Source organism: Eurytemora carolleeae, unplaced genomic scaffold (assembly GCF_000591075.1).
Source record: "Eurytemora carolleeae unplaced genomic scaffold, Eaff_2.0 scaffold932, whole genome shotgun sequence".
NCBI lineage: Eukaryota > Metazoa > Arthropoda > Copepoda > Calanoida > Temoridae > Eurytemora > Eurytemora carolleeae.
The window spans coordinates 10180-30564 of NW_019396913.1; the positions used below are offsets into that span (position 1 = coordinate 10180).

A 20385-nucleotide genomic window follows, 5' to 3' on the forward strand; every position below is an offset into this window, starting at 1 on the left:
CCCCCCCCGTAAGATCAAATTTAAGATATAAACGGCTATTAGTTGAGCTAAATCCCATGAAACATTTAACTTAATCCGTCGGAACTCTCAACTTACGGATTAAGTCTTTCTAAAGAGATTAACATTTCAAGCGCTTTAACTTTAGAAATTTAAAGATCAATCTGTAATTGGTGAACAATCCTTTTTTTCAATAATTTTGTTTAGCAGAGACTTTCTAGTTTTAATGTCGGATTGTAACTGAATTATATTTTTAATCTGGTTGATGTAGAAGTGTGGCCAAGGCCTTTATTAATCTTGGTTTGAAGCAGCATCATGCAGTAAATATTATCGGCTTCAATGCGCCTGAATGGCATATAAGGAAACTACGACAAAGCTTTTTTAAAAGATTTTCACAAAAATATGAAATGTTTACCCTTTTTAAAGTATTTATGCTAATAAGTTTGCTTAAACATTATAACATTATGCACAATTTTTTCTCTGACCAAAATTATATAAACCAAAGCGATTTTGAAAAGCGGTTGGTAAAATCATTTTGAAAAATCGTGTTGGTTTAGAAACAATTGTCAAAAGACAAAAAAAATAATAATAATAAATCAATTTACTGCAAAGTGCTAAAACAGTTTATAAATACATATTTGTTAACTATTACACTGATGAGTGTCGAATGGGTTAAATAAGTTAAGTTAAATTAATATATCTAGATGTATTGGCAATATATTTACACAAATTTGTCCCATCTGATGTTAGCAAATGGTTATGATTTGCATAATGTAATAAAAACAAACTCATCTCAGATTCTTATCGAGCACCTTTAAGGTCAAACCAAACATAAATGTTAAAGAAACGGAGTTCATAACAATACCCATCAGCATAATTACTGTAGACATTATTTCAAGTCCAATTTGAAAGTTGAACATTTTCAATGGAGGGGATTCTATGTATCTCGTATGTCACTATTCGATCTATACCTAAACCCCAGGATTCCCTTTGAACCCTGACCTCTGTCCCTATTGCAAAGACGACGGAATCGGATTACATTTCTTGGGAGGATATTGGCAGAATTAAATACTTTTCAGAAAAATGACGATATCTTCCACATTTTTGATCAGATAAAAAATTAAAGTGCCCTGTTAGGAATCCGACATGCCCATTTGCAAATGGAAGCTTTCTTTAAATCACAAAGACACTTAATTAAAAAGAGAAACATATTAAATATAATTATTTATGGCTGTGAACATATGTCGTCGTGATCAAACTGAAATTTTCATATATATTAAAGGAAATTGTTGTGAAGAAGTATAAATTAACTACTTAATATCACAAAATTTGATAGTATTAGAAATTATTAATTCTAGCATTAAAGAAAGTTCAATGTTTAAACATTGTTGTTGTTATTGTTGCAGTAACATTGCTAGTGTTGTTGCTGGTGGGTTAGCTACAGGGATATACACAACCAACAGCCAGGACTCTGTTAGGTAAAATATAACATCTATAGTGGGCCCAAAAATTCTGTGAAATAGGAAGACGACTGTTAGACTACAGTTATGATTGTAGACAGCCCGATTAACATTAAATACAGATTTTCTGCATGCACACAATTTACATTACACATACCCATTTAACTAGGTTAATTGGTTTCAAGCTATTTACTCTATAACAAATGTTCTATGTGTATTTTATGTTAACATAAAATAGACATAGAACTGTTTCAATGTCGTCTTCCTAATACACGGTTTAATGGATTCACTGTACTTATTAATATGAAAAGAAGAGTTTAAGTAAAATTAAAAGTATTGATGACTTTTAGCTCTGCGGGTTTTACAGAAAACAAGGCTCGTGGATTTTTAAAACAATATTGAAAGGCTGTTTTTTAGGTATGTTGCGCAGCATTCCCGCGCAAACATTATAGTGCTGGAAGATCAGGAACAGCTGGACAAGGTAAAAATAGTGCCAGGCCAGGCCAGATCAGATAGGATGAGGTGCGTTGCAGCTAGGAATTTTAGGAAATAGCTATTTTGTAAATTTAAAAAAAACTGTTTTGTAAAATTGAAATAGCTATTTTGTAAATTTAAAATTGGAAACTGTCATGACAAGTACTCACATTGACAACGATCTTTCTCAAATACCCAATTTAAAAAATTCTCTGTATCAAAAAAGTGGATTAAATTATATAAATTTTAATCAAGGAAGTAGTTTGAAGTAGGTTTATTTTTAATATCTTAGTCAATTTGGATGGTAGCTAGAAGCTAGTAAACTATTTCACATTCTGGCTGTATCGAAAAAAACTAAATTGGCACGTTATTTTAAGTCATTTCCGTTTATGAAGTAAATGTTTTCAAAACTTGGTTATTTTTGATAATAGATTTTTATAAAGAGAAATGTGAGGTTTTGCTTTGGAAGCAATGGAGGAAATTATCAGATTTAACACAACCTTTCAAGCTAGAAAACGACAATATCTTCCACATTATGGATCAGATAAAGGTTTTAATTTTACGGCGAAAATCGGGCATGCCCCTCTTTAAAAAAATCACCTTAAAGTAGTATTTACAGTCCCTGTTATTTAAATTGGTGAGAACTTAATAATTTTTTTTCTTCAGATTTTGAATATCCAAGATCAGCTGAAAGAGCTGCAGTGCATTGTACAATACTCAGGTTCAAATTTTAAGGAATGTTACCCTAACTGTACCTTTTTCCAATAGAGTTAAAGGTGCCCTAACTGTTCAATTCTCATTATATTGTTTTTTTTCATAGCTTCTTATTTCATTATTGCAAGGTTTTCATTAGCTGTTCAGTGTTATGTCCACTAAATTTAGTTTTAATCTGCCCTAACTGTCATACTTTGTGTATTATGGCACTCTGTCTGTTCGTTCATTTTCGTTTTTAATTGTTTAATCTAGTAATCATTGTTAATAGTACAGAGAGAACCAGAAAACTGCAGAATAGAAAGCCGACATTGAAGCATTGATTAAGAATATTTGATGTTGTTATAAAGCAAATAGTTTTACTTCTAACTAATTTAATCTTTTCTTAAGTGAAATGGGTCTGTATATGTTTACACTGCACAATTGCCGCATCTCATGTCCATTGAACTATTTAAAATCCCAACTGTCGAGTCTAAAAGTCATCTTCCGATTCCAGAATTTAATGATTCTAACTGTATACCCTAACTGTCATCCTTATATTAATCTGTTTAATGTGTCTTAACTAAATAATCTATTTAATATTGATTTCAGTTAACCCTAACTATCATTCATTTATTAATTTGTTTTCAGATATTCCAACTACGAGATACCTAAATCTACCCTTATTTGAATTTCCTCTCTTTATGTCGTTCTAAACTATAAACTGATTTGAGTTCACCCTCACCCACATACTATTATTAATATGTTTGAAAATTGAAGTATCAGAATTTCGATTTTTTTAAGAACAATTATGGCAATAACCATTTTTGCCATTTATTTTTTTATACATTATGAAATATTGTAATGGTGCCCCCACTAATTGGAGTCGCCATTACCTTCATTGTGCTACTGTACTTCTGAAAAAGATTTTTTTAAAGGAACGCCAACTGTTCCTGGTGTACTAAGCTGGGAGGAACTACTAGATATTGGTCGAGGACTACCTGATTCAGTTCTCCAGGTTAGAAACAGGGATATATATTTTAAGAATTACACTAGGGTTTCCGAAACAAGTGGATTTTACTTGCGCGCAATTTTGCACATTTCCGCACTATTCCGCGCAATGGGATTCCGATTGGAAACCCTACTTTATACTTATACCTAAAAATAATTTATTTTCCCCAATATAGCGAAAAAACGCTAGTTTTTTTTGGCGCTTCGTGCAACTATATATAACTTATGGGGAACAAAAANCCAATAGCTGATCATGATAATGATTCAGCCTACCGTATGTGTGCATATTCAATTACTTGGATTTCTAAATTCAGAAATTAAAACTGTGCCCAAATTTGTCTATACAAATAGCTTTGTAGTTTTTCTACGTATTAGAATAATAGTTCTTATGAAATTTACGATTAGATTGGTTTTTACAAAAACTGATCCTAGCTTAAACCCGGTTCCCTACACTTGACTATCTTAACGGGCGTTAAGTCTGGGTTTAATTGGGATATGTTTTAAAATTTCAACTCAGGTCGTCTTCAGACAATTTTCTGTAGGAGAGATTAGCGATGCAAGCCATAAATCAACCTTGTATGCTGGTTTACACATCTGGTACAACTGGAAACCCAAAGGGAGTCATGATATCACAAGTAGGTCTAAATTATTTGTTTTTCTCCCAACATTTTTTATAAATAGAATCTTCAGACTTGGATGTTTTTCTAGGACAACATAACATGGACGGTAAATGCAGTACAGGGTATGTACGATTGGAAGATGGATTGTGAACATGGCATTTCTTATCTTCCCCTTTCTCACGTGGCTGCGCAGATCATAGATATCTATCTATCAGCGTATGGGGGAGCAACCATATCATTTGCTGATAAAGAAGCACTCCAGGGTTCCTTGATAAATACGCTCAAAGAAGTTAACCCAACAAAATTTTTAGGTAACAATATTTTTAGCTCATTGTTTCTTGTGGCTCACTACTCCTTAATAAAAAAAAAGCTACTCAAAAAGTATGTTAATTTACAACATAATAAATTTTTGGTTTTGGCTACTATTCTGCAAAAATCATCTCACATTTATTTAGCATTAAAACCTTTTTGCCATTTTGATTTTTGTGTAAAATACGTAATTTCAGAAAAATCTTACACCATAATAGGATATGCCAAATTATGAAGACCACATACAAACTAGAGACTAGTTTATTTCAATGTATACAGTACAGTACATCATTATTAAGATTTAAATAAAACAGTTGAATTATATTAACTTCTACAACAATCTGTAGGTGTGCCACGTGTTTGGGAAAAGATTGAAGAGAAGTTAAAAGAACTCGGAAAAAATAACAGCGGTATAAAGAAGACCGTCATGGACTGGGCTAAGAATGCCGCGCTACAGCATCATACAGACAAAATGGCGGGGAAAAGGGGTAACCTTTCTTCTTCTTCAAAATATTATTACTTTTTTATTTCCTAACAGTGTGAAATCTACTTTTTTAACGGAAGGAGTAATTTCTAAAAAAAGATTATAATTTCGGGAAATAATGATAAAACTTTGGGGTTTTATTTAGGAGGAAATTACCCATAGTCCTATAAATCATGTTTAAAGTACAAAGCGTCAATATCCCCCTCCCAGACCCTGGCCCATTCACTATCAAAAAGGTAAATTTTTGAGCATTTATTTTGTTCTTAGGCCAAAGCATAAGCTACACTGTCGCCAGGTGGTTGATATTAAGGAAAATTCATGCAGCGTTAGGTACGTATAAAATTATTCATTGGAACATCAGTAATATTCTTAGCACAACATAAATATTCAAGTAGTTTCTTATTGTTCTGTATTCAGTAATATTCTTAGCACAACATAAATATTCAAGTAGTTTCTTATTGTTCTATATTCAGTAATATTCTTAGCACAACATAAATCATCAAGTAGTTTCTTATTTGTTCTATGTTCAGTGTTCTATGTTCAGTAATAATCTTAGCACAACATAAATCAGCAAGTAGTTTCTTATTTGTTCTATGTTCAGTAATAATCTTAGCACAACATAAATCATCAAGTAGTTTCTTATTTGTTCTATATTCAGTAATATTCTTAGCACAACATAAATTCTTATTGTTCTGTATTTTAACAGGTTTGACCAATCCTGTATTATTATTTGCTATTACTTCTTCTCTAATTTCTGATTTCTTAGAAGAATCCGTTAAATGGGCTGAGCCCCGTTTTAAAAATTCAGGAAAATACAGCTCGGGTCTTAGCTGTTGTTGGGCCTTATTTAATGCTTGAGCTTTCGGATTCAAGCTGCATCTTATTTTCCAGAGTTGAGTTTAAAAAAACCGGTTTAATATTCTATTTGGCGGATTTTCATAGTAGCATTCCAGGTTTTTATGAGAACAATACTCAACATTGAGCCTTATTCTCCTCTAAAACCAAGCAAGGTCGGTTTTATTTTCATCAAGCCTAACTCCTTAAGTTGAGCTGAAGATCTTGCAGCTGTCAATCACGTGACACAAGCTGTCGTCAGAGTTGGGTCAAAGATTGGGTCTTAAAATCGGGTTTAAGTAATTAGTGCTCGAACCGAAGTCCTTAAATCGCAGGCTCTGGTCAGCTTTAAAGAAGGGAATTGCCTCTGATTCATTTAAAAAATCACTTTTTGTCAGTTGTAAATAAAATAAAATGTGATTATATCATGGGATCAAGCTTTGAAAGAATAGATATCATTAAAATTTCAATATAATTTATAGTAATAAATATTTATTGAAAGGGTTGGAGGTAGCCGGACATCCAGATAACAATGGAGGATTTTTCTCCAGCGCGGCTCCACTCTCACCACAGACTTTTCAATACTTTTTATCTTTAGGAAACTAAATAATATGATAATCTTATGAGGAAAAAAATGTAATAATGGAAATTTTTAAACGAGATGAAATAATCTTGATGTATTCTTTAACGAAGGCCTGTAATCAATTCGTTTTCTGTTAAATGAAAAAAATTTATCGAAACGTTAAATGACCTATTAACTTGAATATGCTATAAGTCTTGCAAACCTTATTTGATCTATATTTTGATGTTAGACATCTATTAACAAAAAAAGACAATCTGAAATTCTCTCACCCTTAAGTAGGATAGCCTGTTTTTTTTTAATTGAAAATTTAAAATATGAATTAATTTGTTGCTTTTGGTGATGTTTTGAAAAACCAAGGATTTTGGGTGCGTTTTATCTTAAAAGTTCTTCATTGTTTAAAATTCTTTTCGAAATCATTTGACAAAATATTTGGTTCAGATATGCCAATTCTTGAACTCCTTGGTAGCAGTGAGACTGGTGGACCACAGACTGCCTGCCTTCCAGGAGCTGGGATGCGAGTAGGGAGTGTTGGTAGATCCTACCCACACTTTGAAACAGTGGTGAGTAGGGAGTGTTATTAGATCCTACCCACACTTTGAAACAGTGGTGAGTAGGGAGTGTTGGTAGATCCTACCCACACTTTGAAACAGTGATGAGTAGGGAGTGTTAGTAGATCCTACCCACACTTTGAAACAGTGGTGAGTCGGGAGTGTTGATAGATCCTACCTACACTTTGAAACAGTGGTGAGTAGGAAGTGTTAGTAAATCCTACCTACATTTTGAAACGGGGGTGAGTAGGGAGTGTTGATAGATCCTACCTACACTTTGAAATAGTTGTGAGTAGGGAGTGTTGGTTGATCCTACCTACACTTTGAAACAGTGGTAAGTAGGGAGTGTGAAGGTAGATCATACCCACACTTTGAAACAGTGGTGATTAGTGAGTGTTATTAGATCCTACCCACACTTTGAAACCGTGGTGAATAGGGAATGTTAGTAGATCCTACCTACATATTGAAACAGTGGTGAGTAGGAAGTGTTAGTAAATCCTACCTACATTTTGAAACAGTGGTGAGTAGGGAGTGTAAAGGTAGATCCTAACTTTACTTTGAAACAGTGGTGAGTAGGGTGTGTAAAGGTAGATCCTGTACGATCTGGAATCACTGAAAATTGGCTAAATTGGGGAGTGGTGGGGGGGAGGCTTCAGGTTACCATTCGTTTTTTATTCAAAGACAAAAATAGGTCAAAAATAACTATCAAGATAAAATTCCTTAACAATCAAAAGTTTCATAATGGTTGTTCCAAAAAGCCTACAGAGTATTGCTGAAAAACATCGTCGATGAAATTTTTTGCTCTTAAATGCCGTTTTAACTTTCAAAATATTTGAAAATGTACGCGAAAATGCTTAAACACTTTTTTCAGAGACACTTTGTACAATTTTAAGATGAGGAGCAAAGAAGATTCAGGCTTTTCACGGTCAAGAAAATAATCAGGAGGAGAGATGTCTCGTTATAAATATTTCTAACAAATTCTAGTTAATTCTCCGTCATTTTCTGTGTTAAACTAATATTTTACCTCGTTAGTATTATAGTGAGTCCTATATTTAAACCATTGAATCCTGGTGTTATCCAATTAGAGATATGAAAATTACAAATCAGAGATAAAAAGATTATAAATTAGAGATTTGAAGATTATAAATTAGAGATTTGAAGATTATAAATTAGAGATATGAAGATTACAAATCAGAGATATGAGATTATAAGTTAGAGATTTGAAGATTATAAATATGAGATATAAAGATTATAAATTAGTGATATGAAGATTACAAATTAGAGATATGAAGATTATAAATTAGAGATTTGAAGATTACAAATCAGAGATATGTAGATTACAAATCAGAGATATGAAGATTACAAATCAGAGATATGAAGATTACAAATCAGAGATATGAAGATTATAAATTAGAGATTTGAAGATTATAAATTAGAGATATGAAGAATATAAATTAGAGATTTCCAGATTATTATTAAGAGATTTGAAGATTATTAATAAGAGATATAAAGATTATAAATTAGAGATTTCAAGATTATTATTAAGAGATATAAAGATTATAAATTAGAGATTTCAAGATTATAATTGAGAGATATGAATATTATAAATTAGAGATTTGAAGATTATAAATTAGAGATATGAAGATTATAAATTAGAGGTATGAAGATTATAAATTAGAGATATTAAGATTATAAATTAGAGATATAAAATTTTAAATGAGAGAGTTGAGGATTATTATTTAGAGAAATGAAGATTATAAATTAAAGATATGTAGATTATAAATTATAGATGTAAAGATTATAAATTAGAGATTAAATTAGAGATATAAAGATAATGAAAGAACTCTTTCACAATAAAATGGTTACTACTTTGAGCTAGAATATTAAATCAAAATAATTTTATATTTATTAAGATCTCTTTAATGTACAATGTACTTTTAAGTACATTAAACGTTTATATCTCTACATTGTACATTGCCGAGTTCAGGCTCTGTTGAAATTAAATGATAAACAAAATTTAATTATTTTATGCTTAATCTGTTTATTGTTCAATTTATAATGATTATGAGTTTTACAAGATATTAAACCTTATATATTGTCAATATTTAATTATTATGTACTGTACTAGATATTGAACCCTATCTATTGGCCAATATTTGATTATTAAATACTGTACAAGATATTGAACCCTATCTATTGGCCAATATTTGATTATTAAATACTGTACAAGATATTGAATCCTGTATATTTTTCAATTTTTAATTATTATGTACTGTACAAGATATTGAATCCTGTATATTGTTCAATATTTAATTATTATGTACTGTACAAGATATTGAATCCTGTATATTGTTCAATATTTAATTATTATGTAATGTACTAGATATTGAACCCTATGTATTTGTCAATATTTAATTATTATGTACTGTACCAGATATTCAACCCTATGTATTTGTCAATATTTAATTATTATGTACTGTACAAGATATTGAATCCTGTATATTGTTTAATATTTAATTATTATGTACTGAACTAGATATTGAACCCTGTACATAGTTCAATATTTAATTATTACTTACTGTACTAGATATTGAACTCAATAGTCAATACGTTCATAATTTAATTATTATGTACTGTACTAGATCTTGAAACCTGACAAAGACGGTATTGGAGAGATCTGTACGCGAGGAAGAAATGTCTGTATGGGATATCTTTGGGACGAAGAAAAAACAAAGTACTTAAATTTTTCATAAATTTCAATTAAGTTTAAAGAACGACGGGGTTTCCTTTAAAAATAATACTAATATTAAAGATGCCTGACTCACAACACTACCCTTTAAATCTTAACCTAATCAATAATTTTGAGATATCGTCGTTCTTTCTTGCTTAAAAAGTGTTTAATTCTCTAAATTTTCTTCACAAGTCAATCAAAAATATTTAAAATTTTAAAGGTTATAAATATCTCTTTTATTGAATATTTAAAATTTTAAAGGTTATAAATATCTCTTTTATTGATATCACAAAGCTTATACGAGTATCGGAGTGAATTGGCCATGCCACTCTAAATGAAAGCTCACTTGAATGTATGTCTACAGTTCATTTAAAAGTAAAGATTTTAATTTTGGTAGGGTGGCCGATAATAAAATGTTTAGAAAACTGATAGATAAAGATGGTTGGGTGCATAGTGGGGATCTAGGTTGGTATTTGTATATCTAGAGAACTGATAGATAAAGATGGTTGGGTGCTTAGTGGGTATCTAGGTAGGATGCTGATTATTTATATATTTAGAGAACTGATAGATGAAGATTGTTGGGTGCATAGTGGGGATCTAGGTAGGGTGCTGAATATTTATATATCTAGAGAACTGATAGATGAAGATTGTTGGGTGCAAAGTGGGGATCTAGGTAGGATGCTGCTTATTTATATATCTAGAGAACTGATAGATGAAGATGGTTGGGTGCATAGTGGGGATCTGGGTAGAATTGATGAGGATGGATTTATCTATGTCTGTGGACGAATGAAAGAGCTGATTATCACAGGTTAGAAGCTAAATCAAATTTTTTTTTAATTCTTACCATTTCAAACAATTTGCTAAACCTTACAAACAGATATTTATTATTATCCCCAAATATACACCTCAGGTGCGCACACGGGATTTTAAACGGTGGGGAAAGAAGTTCGCGCGAAGCGTGAAAATAAATTTTTGCTCCTAATTAATACTAATATAGGAGGAGGGTAAAATATTGCTCCTTTAATTAATACTAATAGAGGAGGAGGGGAGAATATTGCTCCTTTAATTAATACTAATATAGGAGGAGGGTATAGAATATTGCTCCTTTAATTAATACTAATATAGGAGGAGTGGAGAATATTGTTCCTTTAACTAATATTAATATAGGAGGTAGAATATTATTAATAAATATGAAGGAGGAGGGGAGAATATTATTAATATATATGGAGGAGGGGAGAACATTATTAAAATATATGGAGGAGAGTAGAATGTTGCTCCTTTAACTAATATTAATATAGGAGGAGGGGAGAATATTGCAACTTTAACTAATACTAATATAGGAGGAGGGGAGAATATTGCTCCTTTAACTAATATTAATATAGGAGGAGGGGAGAATATTGCTCCTGTACCTATAGAAGATCTGCTCAGGGCTGAACTAGAAGAAATATGCAGTCATGTTATGGTGATAGGAGATGCGAGGAATATAGTTCACTAGAAGTGGTAAAAAGGGGCCTTTAACCCCCCCCCACCCCCTTCCCTAAATTAGTTCGCAAGATTAAAATAATTTCATTTCATCTTCAAATTATTTAATGCAGTACAAATGGTGTGAATTTTTATAAATAATGAATAATGATTAATGCTTTTCTTAGTTCTTATTGTTTTTTTGGCTGTTTAAGTTTATTAAAAGTTCATTAATAGTAAAATATGATATTTGTCGGTTTAAAGGAACAGAAACAGGGATTTCAAGCGAGCTTCCATTTGAAGATTGGATTGTCTGATGTACAATGAGAAACTTAAAGCTATGCTTGATCAAGTTGAATTAGTTCGTTTTTTTTCCAACTGTGGAAATTCTGCTATCAGTTGCATTGGAGAAATTGTCAAATTAAAAGCTCTGTTCAAGCTAAAACACTAAAATATCTTCTATATTATTTATCATTTAAAAGTTTCATGGGTACCGTTGTCACAGAGCTGTAAAAACTAATCTGAGCCAAAGGAATTGAGTCTTTGCCCTCAAACTCAGATTTTCTTATCCTGGTCTCAAACTCAGATTTATTTATCCATATATCTTTCCAATTCAAATTTGTAGACCTTAGATATTTAAAACTATTAATTCTGTTAGATTAGATCATCTAAGTTTGTAAAATATTAATTTTTTACACCATCATGTTGCAAAGATATAGAGATTAGAAAATTTCAGTTAGGGGCAAAGATGTCATTCCTCTTAAGTCAAATATCAATCAAATTATAAGGTGGCTTTGTAACTGCACAAATAAGGTTTAAACTTTCATTTTTTTTATCTAATGAACTGTTAATTACAGGAAACATTTATCTGTTATAATTACACTAAAAACTGTTTTGGATAGCAGGTATATTAAAGGGAGTGACCGGCTATGTAAGGCATTTGAACTGAGTATGCAGTGTTGTGGAAAACTTCTTTCGGATTCACTTGAGACATATTAAACTTTTTAAAGGTCTGTAAATCCTGAGTTTGATCGCAAATTCTACGTTTAAAACTCCTACTTTTGGGGTGGATACGTTTTCAGAATTAGTTTATTGAAAGTATTAAATAAGAATAATAAAAAACTACAGACGTCATGTAAAGGAACATGTTGAGAAAATAAAAATTAATCTTATCATCGAAAATAAGTAATCTTGTTCAATTATTAGTTTCTATTTTCTCATTATTCTGGTTTCTAATTATTCACAAAGATTTTCGAAGATTTTCTAGAATTATTATTGAAAAGACGACATTTGAAGAATTTGAAGAAATCTGCGAATAAATTCAAAGAAGATAAGAAATTCAATATAATAATGAAAACGAGATAATCGATTTTATCATTGATTTATTGACAAATTTGCTTTGAAAAACATTTTCCTAACCATCTGTATAATTTTTACTTTATTTTTCGTTGTCGTTATTTAATAATAAAAAAAAAACTAATTCTGAAAACGTATTCACCCCCAAAGTAGGAGTTTTGAACGTCGAATTTGCGAATTTCCACAACACTGCATACTCAGTTCAACTGCCTTACATAGCCGGTCACTCCCTTTAATACACACATATATCTGTTAATATCATACATTAAACTATTTTGGATAGCAGGTATATTAATACACACATATATCTGTTAATATAAAACATAAAACTGTTTTGGATCGATCATGGCACTGTTGAATAAAAAGTTCACTATAGATCATGTTCATAAATACATTAAAAACAACATAAATAAAGAACGAATTGCACCAAAAAGAAAGTAAAAAAGATAATTCTGATGAAGAAATAAATTATTTCAGCGGAAAAAGGCATGTTGTCGGTAACAAGTAAGCAATAAATCACAATAAAGGGACTGTATGTGTAATTTCTAGTGACTCATTATTATAGAGCAGGGTACCTAGGAACAAGATTGCAATAGATGCTCATTTTCCATCATCAACAATTTTGAAATTGGTTATTTTAAATTTTGTCTTTCTTAAAGTACGATTAACATTTCTGCTTCAAAAGCAATAAAGGGAATTGTCAGAATTGAACACTTTTCAAGCTAAAAACCGAAGATATCTTCCACAATATTACTAAGAGATAGGTTTAAAGGTCACCTTTGTGAATAGGGCATTGATGGCCATTTAAAATTACAAGGACAGTCCCTTTAAGAAGTAGATACAGTTGTTAATCATTCCATGAAGTTAACAACAAAGAACAGTTTTTATTTGGATGTCTTAAAAAAAAAGAAGCATACAAACTTTAAATACTCCTCCCTGGTAACAAATTGTTAAAGAAAATATTGATTTTTTATTTTTACCAATTTAAAGGATTGTTTCATTTAGTTCATACCTAATACTTTTGGAAATCAGCCATCTGCACTTTAGATTAATATATATTAGGCATTAGTACTTGTCTTAAAATCTTGAACCTGACTTGAATTAAACACATGAACAGGAATCAGTCACTAATACTTGAATTAAACACATGAGCAGGAATCAGTCATTAGTACATGAACTAATCATTTGAACAGGAATGGTCACTATAGTACTTGAATTAATCACATGAACAGGAATCAGTCACTAGTACTTGAATTAAACACATGAACAGGAATCAGTCATTAGTACTTGAACTAATCATTTGAACAGGAATGAGTCACTAGTATTTGAATTAAACACATGAACAGCAATCAGTCACTAGTACATGAACTAATCATTTGAACAGAAATAAGTCACTAGTATTTGAATTAAACACATGAACGGGAATCAGTCACTTGTACTTGAACTAATCATTTGAACAGGAATGAGTCACTAGTATTTGAATTAAACACACGAACAGGAATCAGTCACTAGTACATGAAATAATCATTTGAACAGGAATGAGTCACTAGTATTTGAATTAAACACATGAACAGGAATCAGTAACTAGTACATGAACTAATCATTTGAACAGGAATGAGTTGCTAGTATTTGAATAAAACACATGAACAGGAATCAGTCACTAGGACTTGAATTAAATTAAACACATGAACAAAAATTAGTCACTTTAGTACTTGAATTAATCCCTTGAACAGGAATCGGTCACTAGTACTTGAATTAAAAACACATGAACAGGAATCAGTCACTAGTACCTGAATTAAACACATGAACAGGAATCAGTCATTAGTACTTGAATTTAAAACACATAAAGATTAATCAGTCTTTAGAACTTGAATTAATCCCATGAACAGGAATCAGTCACTAGTATTTGAATTAAACGCATGAACAGGAATAAGTGATTAGTACATGAATTAATCATTTTAACAGGAATGAGTCCCTAGTACTTGAATTAAACACATGAACAGGAATGTGTCACTAGTACTTGAATTAAATACTTGAACATGAATGTGTCACTAGTACTTGAATTAATCACTTGAACAGGAATGTGTCACTACTACAATCACTTGAAATACGTCTACAATCCCTTGAAATACGTCTACAATCACTTGAAATAATTTTTGTAAAGGAATCAGCCAACCAGTAAACTGCATCCTGATGTACAAACCTGGTTAACCAATTTGGGATCAGAGGCAACAACTGCAGTCGAACTTATAAAGTAGGTTTATGCTAAACCCAACAGTCTTTGGAGGAAAATTGATGGATCTTATAAACAAAAATCAGTGTTCAGTATTGTAAACTTGACGGATTTGAAAATTTGAAAATTCGAAAATTTGTGATTTTTTTCTGACTTTACATTAATCTTTTAAGCTGCACTTTATTTTGATAATGTTTGAGTATTATTTTTTAACTGGTTGAATATCTTTTTCTATTCAGAGAGGACAATGACGAAGTAAAGGCAGCCATTTTGAAATCAATCAAGACCGTTAACAAACATGCTGTCAGCAATGCGCAGAGGTTAGTTGTATTCCATCTAGCTAACCAGAAGGTTGCAGTGATTAGATGATAAGTACTTTATCTGAGGCATTTTCCCAAGATTTAACTTCCCAAGGGTATTTTTCCAAGTGGCATTCTCAAATGTGGAATGGAACTTCCAAAGTCTGTTTTAGCCCCTTGAATTGCCCATACCAGCTGCAGCGCTCGCCTTCCCCCTCCCCCTGTAGCCAGCGCCAACCTAACCTTTGGGAAGTTGGAAAATTGCACATTTGGAAGTCACCACTTGGGAAAATGTCACTTGGTAAGTTTCACTTGGGAAAAGGCCTTTGGAAAATTACCTAACAACAGCGGTTAGTCGTCTTCCATCCAGCTAACAAGTAGGGATACAGTGGTTAGAAGTCTTGAATCAAGCTAATCCGTAGGGTACAGTGGATAGTCGTCTTCCATCCAGCTAACCATTAGGAATACAGTGATAAGTCGTCTTCTATCCAGCTAACCAGGAAAGAACAGTGTTTAGTCGTCTCCATCCAGCTAACCAGTATAGTAGGGATACAGGGGAAATCAAAAGATTTTATTGGGTCTGTTAAATGATCCTTAGAAAAAATTGATAGAAGATTAAAATAAAAAGAAACATGAGTTGCATGTTTTCGCTGCCCTGTATTGTTTTATTTCGCTTTAACTTTAAAAACACAATACTCCTCCCCTGTCAGAATAAAGATAGAGTAAAAATCAGTTCTTCAGTATTAAATTTTACATTTCTTGACAAAAATTCTTCTCATCTCGCTCCTTTGAACTATTTTATTAAATTAGATGACTCCCCCACAACTTTTTCTTGGTAGTTCTTGACATAGCGCATACAATGGGGATGGGGGGAGGGTCTGAGGAGTGTAAGTAAATAGGGGGGGAGGGTCAACATTTAAATTACAATGATCATATCCTGTTTTATCTCTTTAAAAATTAACCCACTCAACTCAGAATTTTAAACCAATTAATAAAATTAAGAACACAAAATAAACAAAAAATGGCTTCCAATTTTGTATTAACTTGTCTTTATTATCTTTATTACATTCGTTCAATTTCTGTGTTGTTGAATTCACATATCCATTGTCCATTGACCATATCTCAGAGTCCATCGTTTAAAGGACACAAAAATTCATTTAGAGCTGGAAACTCTTGTATTGTAAATGAGATCAATGCTTGATGGTAATCGTACACTGTGCCCAAGTGAATACCGAGATCAAGTGATCGGGATTATGAGTTTCTAACTAAGATAAATTTCCCTTAAAAAAAATCTTTTTCGAGTCCTAAAGGCTTTAATTCATAAGTCGAGAACTGAGACTAAAAATGATCTTTTTCCCCTTGACGAAAAACTTCCAATTTTATGCTAATAATTAGTCTGATCTTTTCGAGTTCATTCTCCTCAAGTCGAGAGCTGAGAGTAAACATTTTTAATTGCTATTTTTCCTTTGACGAATAACTAATTTCCAACTATCAAATTTTCTCTTACGAAACCCTTTACCGCAAATTTTCAAGAAATGCAAAACCACAAAATGTAATCTTTATCTCTTGACAGAAATAACCCTCCACCCCACCAAGCTGCTCCCTGAGAACTTAATGCCTTAATTGTGCGTTATGTTAGACTTTAAGCTGAGGAACTCTGCTTTACCTGGAAACCCAACCATATCAACTTACTCAACTTTGAACTGTTTAACCAGCTAAAACAATTGCATGGTTCTGTCGAGTTCCCCGGTCCAAAGGGTTACTGAATCGTAATCTGACATTCAAACTAGCAAACAGAGATTACTACTTTATAAATTAACTAACTTGCGAACCCAGTGTTGCCTGGAGTGTTCCCAATAAAAGTCAACCTATCAATTTAAAATTTTGAAACCAAGCTAAGAACATTCCCGTGTTGCAACCGATTTCTTCAATCAAATTTTTGAGGCAAATCGGTCCAGGGATCATGAGTTATGGTCGGACATACAAACAAAAAACAAACAGTACTTTATGTTTATAAATGACAATACTTTATGTTTATAAATGACGACATTCATATGCGACTAATATTCGCAGGGTTCACAAGTTTATGATCGCACCTGAAGAGTTCAGCTTGCAAGGAGGGGAGCTAACACCAACAATGAAGGTAATAATGGGATTAACTAACATGAAGTGCAGTAATCTTTCTTCTATGTATAAACTTTGCCTGTCTGTCTCAAAGGTTTAAAGGATACCATTGTAAATACTCAGTTAAAGGTTTAAAGGATACCGTTGTGAATGCTCAGTCAAAGGTTTTAAAGGTACCGTTGTAAATGCTCAGTCAAAGGTTTTAAAGGTACGGTTGTGAATGCTCAGTCAAAGGTTTTAAAGGTACCGTTGTAAATGCTCAGTCAAAGGTTTAAAGGCTACTGTTGTAAATGCTCAGTCAAAGGTTTAATGGCTATTGTTGTAAATGCTCAGTCAAAGGTTTAAAGGCTACTGTTGTAAATGCTCAGTCAAAGGTTTAAAGGGTACCGTTGTGAATTCTCAGTCAAAGGTCTAAAAGGAGTCAAATGTTTAAAAGGTTCCGTTGTGAATGCTCAGTCAAAGGTTTAAAGGGTACCATTGTGAATGCTCAATCAAAGGTTTAAAGGCTACTGTTGTAAATGCTCAGTCAAAGGTTTAAATGGTACCGTTGTGAATGTTAAGTCAAAGGTTTTAAAGGTACCGTTGTAAATGCTCAGTCAAAAGTTTAAAGAGTACCGTTGTGAACGCTCAGTCAAAGGTTTAAAGGGTACCGTTGTAAATTCTCAGTCAAAGGTCTAAAGGGAGTCAAAGGTTTAAAAGGTTCCGTTGTGAATGCTCAGTCAAAGGTTTAAAGGGTACCGTTGTGACTGCCCAGTCAAATGTTTAAAGGGAGTCAAAGGTGTAAAAGTTACCGTTGTGAATGCTCAGTCAAAGGTTTAAAGGGTACCGTTGTGAATGCTCAGTCAAAGGTTTAAAGGGTACCGTTGTGAATGCCTCTAAAAATCGTTTCTGGTTCATATTTTCATTTATTTCCTTTCAGGGTTAAAATTTGGCTTAGTGTAAGAAAAACAAAACTTAAGATAAATAATTTTTAAATTTGTTTAACTTATCGGATTTTTGTGAAACCTTTACAAACCCAAAAACTATCTGAAACCTTTACAAACCCAAAAACTATCTGAAACGAACCAACTTCTTGCAGATTATTATACCATAAGTATAATTTTAGAAGCTGATTAATGATTATTATAAAGTAATTATCTTTTTTTAATTTTGTTTACATCGTTAATTAAAATTGAACGATTAAGCTTGTGTAACTATATCAAATCAAATCACCCATGGTATCCAAATAGTCTCAGGGCCCGCGATGTAAAAACTTAAACCCGACTTTAAGACCGAATCTTCAACCCAACTCTGGCGCCAGCTTGTGTCAGGTGATTGACAGCTGTATAATCTTCGGCTCGACTTAAGGAGTAAGGTCCAATGAAGATAAAACCGACCTTGGTTGTTTTTAGTGGAGAATAAGGCTCAATGTTATGTAGTTGAAAATCCGCTAGATAGAATATTAAACCGGTTGTTTGAACTCAACTCTATGGAAAATAAGATGCAGCCTGAATCCGAAAGCTCAAGTCGTACATAAGGGCCAACAACAGTTTAGACCTGAGCCGTGTTTTCCCAAATATTTTAAATCGCGGGCTCAGTAAAAAGGATAAAAACAAAAATTCGAACACAGTCCCTTAAACCTGTCAGAATGTTTTTTCTCGGTAGACGAGAGAGATAAAATTTTCGGAAAAATATTCCTCTCTGAATAAAAGCACTGAATAAAAAACTTTTCATCAATTAATTTTCTTTAAGCTTATCGTTTCCTAAGGAGCACTTGATCAAAAAACTTAATTTAAAAAAATTAAACACATCAAAAAATCACTGCTCTCAGAAGCTTAGTCAAGGGGTGTCTATGGGGGCTAAGCCCCCCCCCCCCCCCCTGGACCAGTAAAATCTATGGATTTCAGGGGGTTTTCTGGCCCCAACGGGTGCTGAGCCCCCCTCCCCTGGAAAAAAAATCAAAGCCTCCCCTGGACAAACTTCTGACTATGCCCCTGACTGATCTTATCTGAAACCGAATTTAATGAATTGGAGAGGTCGCTGAATCAGTGAATCAGTGATTCAAATTGGTAGTTTGGCGATCCAGGTCAAATTTATTAAATTCGATCCCTGGTAAAAATTATTCAGTTTGAAGTAAAAGCGCGTTGTTGTAAATTGTTGTTTGTCCATGATAAAATTTATGGTATCTTATGTTGGGTAGGAGAGAGACCTAAGCATTTAAACAACAATTTTTTTCGACGGTGACATTCAGATAAATGGTCAAGAATCAGTCCCTTTAAGTCGAGACCTTCAATTCAAAGGTGGCAATGTCTGATTCACAACGGTACCCTTAAAAGCTTTTTGATCAAGTATGAATTAGATACCAATAGTTTTAACTTTAATTATTTTCAATTGTTGTTTCTTGACAATTTCTACGGCAGGAAAACATTAAGTAATTCTGATAATTAAACACTAAACTAGAAAACTGTGTCTAGTTTTCTAGGGTATTAAGCTTACAGTCCCTTTAAATATGCATATTTTTAGGTGAAACGTCACTTTGTGCTTGAGAAATACAAGAATGAGATTGATGCCCTTTATAAATATGATACAGTCACATCAATGTGGTGATTTTTAAACTTTTTATGAGCTATCACTAGATTTTATAGTTTTTGTTTTAATGTATAAAATAAAAATGTTATTCTTTTTTTTGCAAGAACGTAAATCGGCTTTATTGATTATAGCATAAAAATGCATTTGAATATATCATGAAATTGTGAGATTCTATTGTAACCTTTTATTATGTTTTCTTCTTCTCTCCGATTTATTTTTAATTTTAAAATTCGGTGATGGTGGTGGACCAAACCTCTGTAGAGTAAAAAAATAAGTTTTGAGTTCCACATTTATTTAAAATATATTTCGGTCTGGGATCGTCAGTTCTTGAGACTGTTTCTGTCAGGAAGATTAAAAAAAAACTTAACTTTTAATTATTCAGGATGTTAAATTTTTTAATGATATATTATTGATACCAAAAATGTAATAAATTTATGTTGTATTAAATAAATAAAAACCTACTTAATGTCTGTTGTGTGAGCAGCCATAAGCCACTATATTTTTCCTTTCGTATCATATATTAGCTTTGTCTTCTGGCAGCCATGAGCCACAGTGTTAGGTATTTTTCCAAAGTTATTTTCATAAGGGCGACTTCCCAAATGT

General features: G+C 32.3%; 1 protein-coding gene across 2 annotated transcripts in view; it reads left to right on the forward strand.

Annotated features, from left to right (window-relative positions):
* The window catches only part of LOC111710032 (long-chain-fatty-acid--CoA ligase ACSBG2), a 23417-nt gene extending 3351 nt beyond the window's left edge, over nucleotides 1-20066 (forward strand). The window contains exons 5-23 of one of the 2 annotated variants that reach the window (XM_023484043.1): nucleotides 269-358; nucleotides 1404-1475; nucleotides 1875-1938; nucleotides 2598-2652; nucleotides 3560-3639; nucleotides 4175-4267; nucleotides 4341-4563; nucleotides 4909-5049; nucleotides 5313-5375; nucleotides 6382-6477; nucleotides 6901-7022; nucleotides 9653-9744; nucleotides 10443-10549; nucleotides 11124-11220; nucleotides 12060-12107; nucleotides 14723-14812; nucleotides 15031-15111; nucleotides 17164-17233; nucleotides 19717-20066. In XM_023484043.1, the coding sequence (XP_023339811.1) occupies nucleotides 269-358; nucleotides 1404-1475; nucleotides 1875-1938; nucleotides 2598-2652; nucleotides 3560-3639; nucleotides 4175-4267; nucleotides 4341-4563; nucleotides 4909-5049; nucleotides 5313-5375; nucleotides 6382-6477; nucleotides 6901-7022; nucleotides 9653-9744; nucleotides 10443-10549; nucleotides 11124-11220; nucleotides 12060-12107; nucleotides 14723-14812; nucleotides 15031-15111; nucleotides 17164-17233; nucleotides 19717-19800 (1768 nt within the window). In that variant the 3' untranslated portion in view covers nucleotides 19801-20066. Of the gene's footprint in view, nucleotides 1-268; nucleotides 359-1403; nucleotides 1476-1874; nucleotides 1939-2597; nucleotides 2653-3559; nucleotides 3640-4174; nucleotides 4268-4340; nucleotides 4564-4908; nucleotides 5050-5312; nucleotides 5376-6381; nucleotides 6478-6900; nucleotides 7023-9652; nucleotides 9745-10442; nucleotides 10550-11123; nucleotides 11242-12059; nucleotides 12108-14722; nucleotides 14813-15030; nucleotides 15112-17163; nucleotides 17234-19716 lie in introns of those variants that run through there. The other variant, XM_023484044.1, reaches the window with a different exon arrangement.
* Nucleotides 20067-20385: the final 319 nt, after the last annotated feature.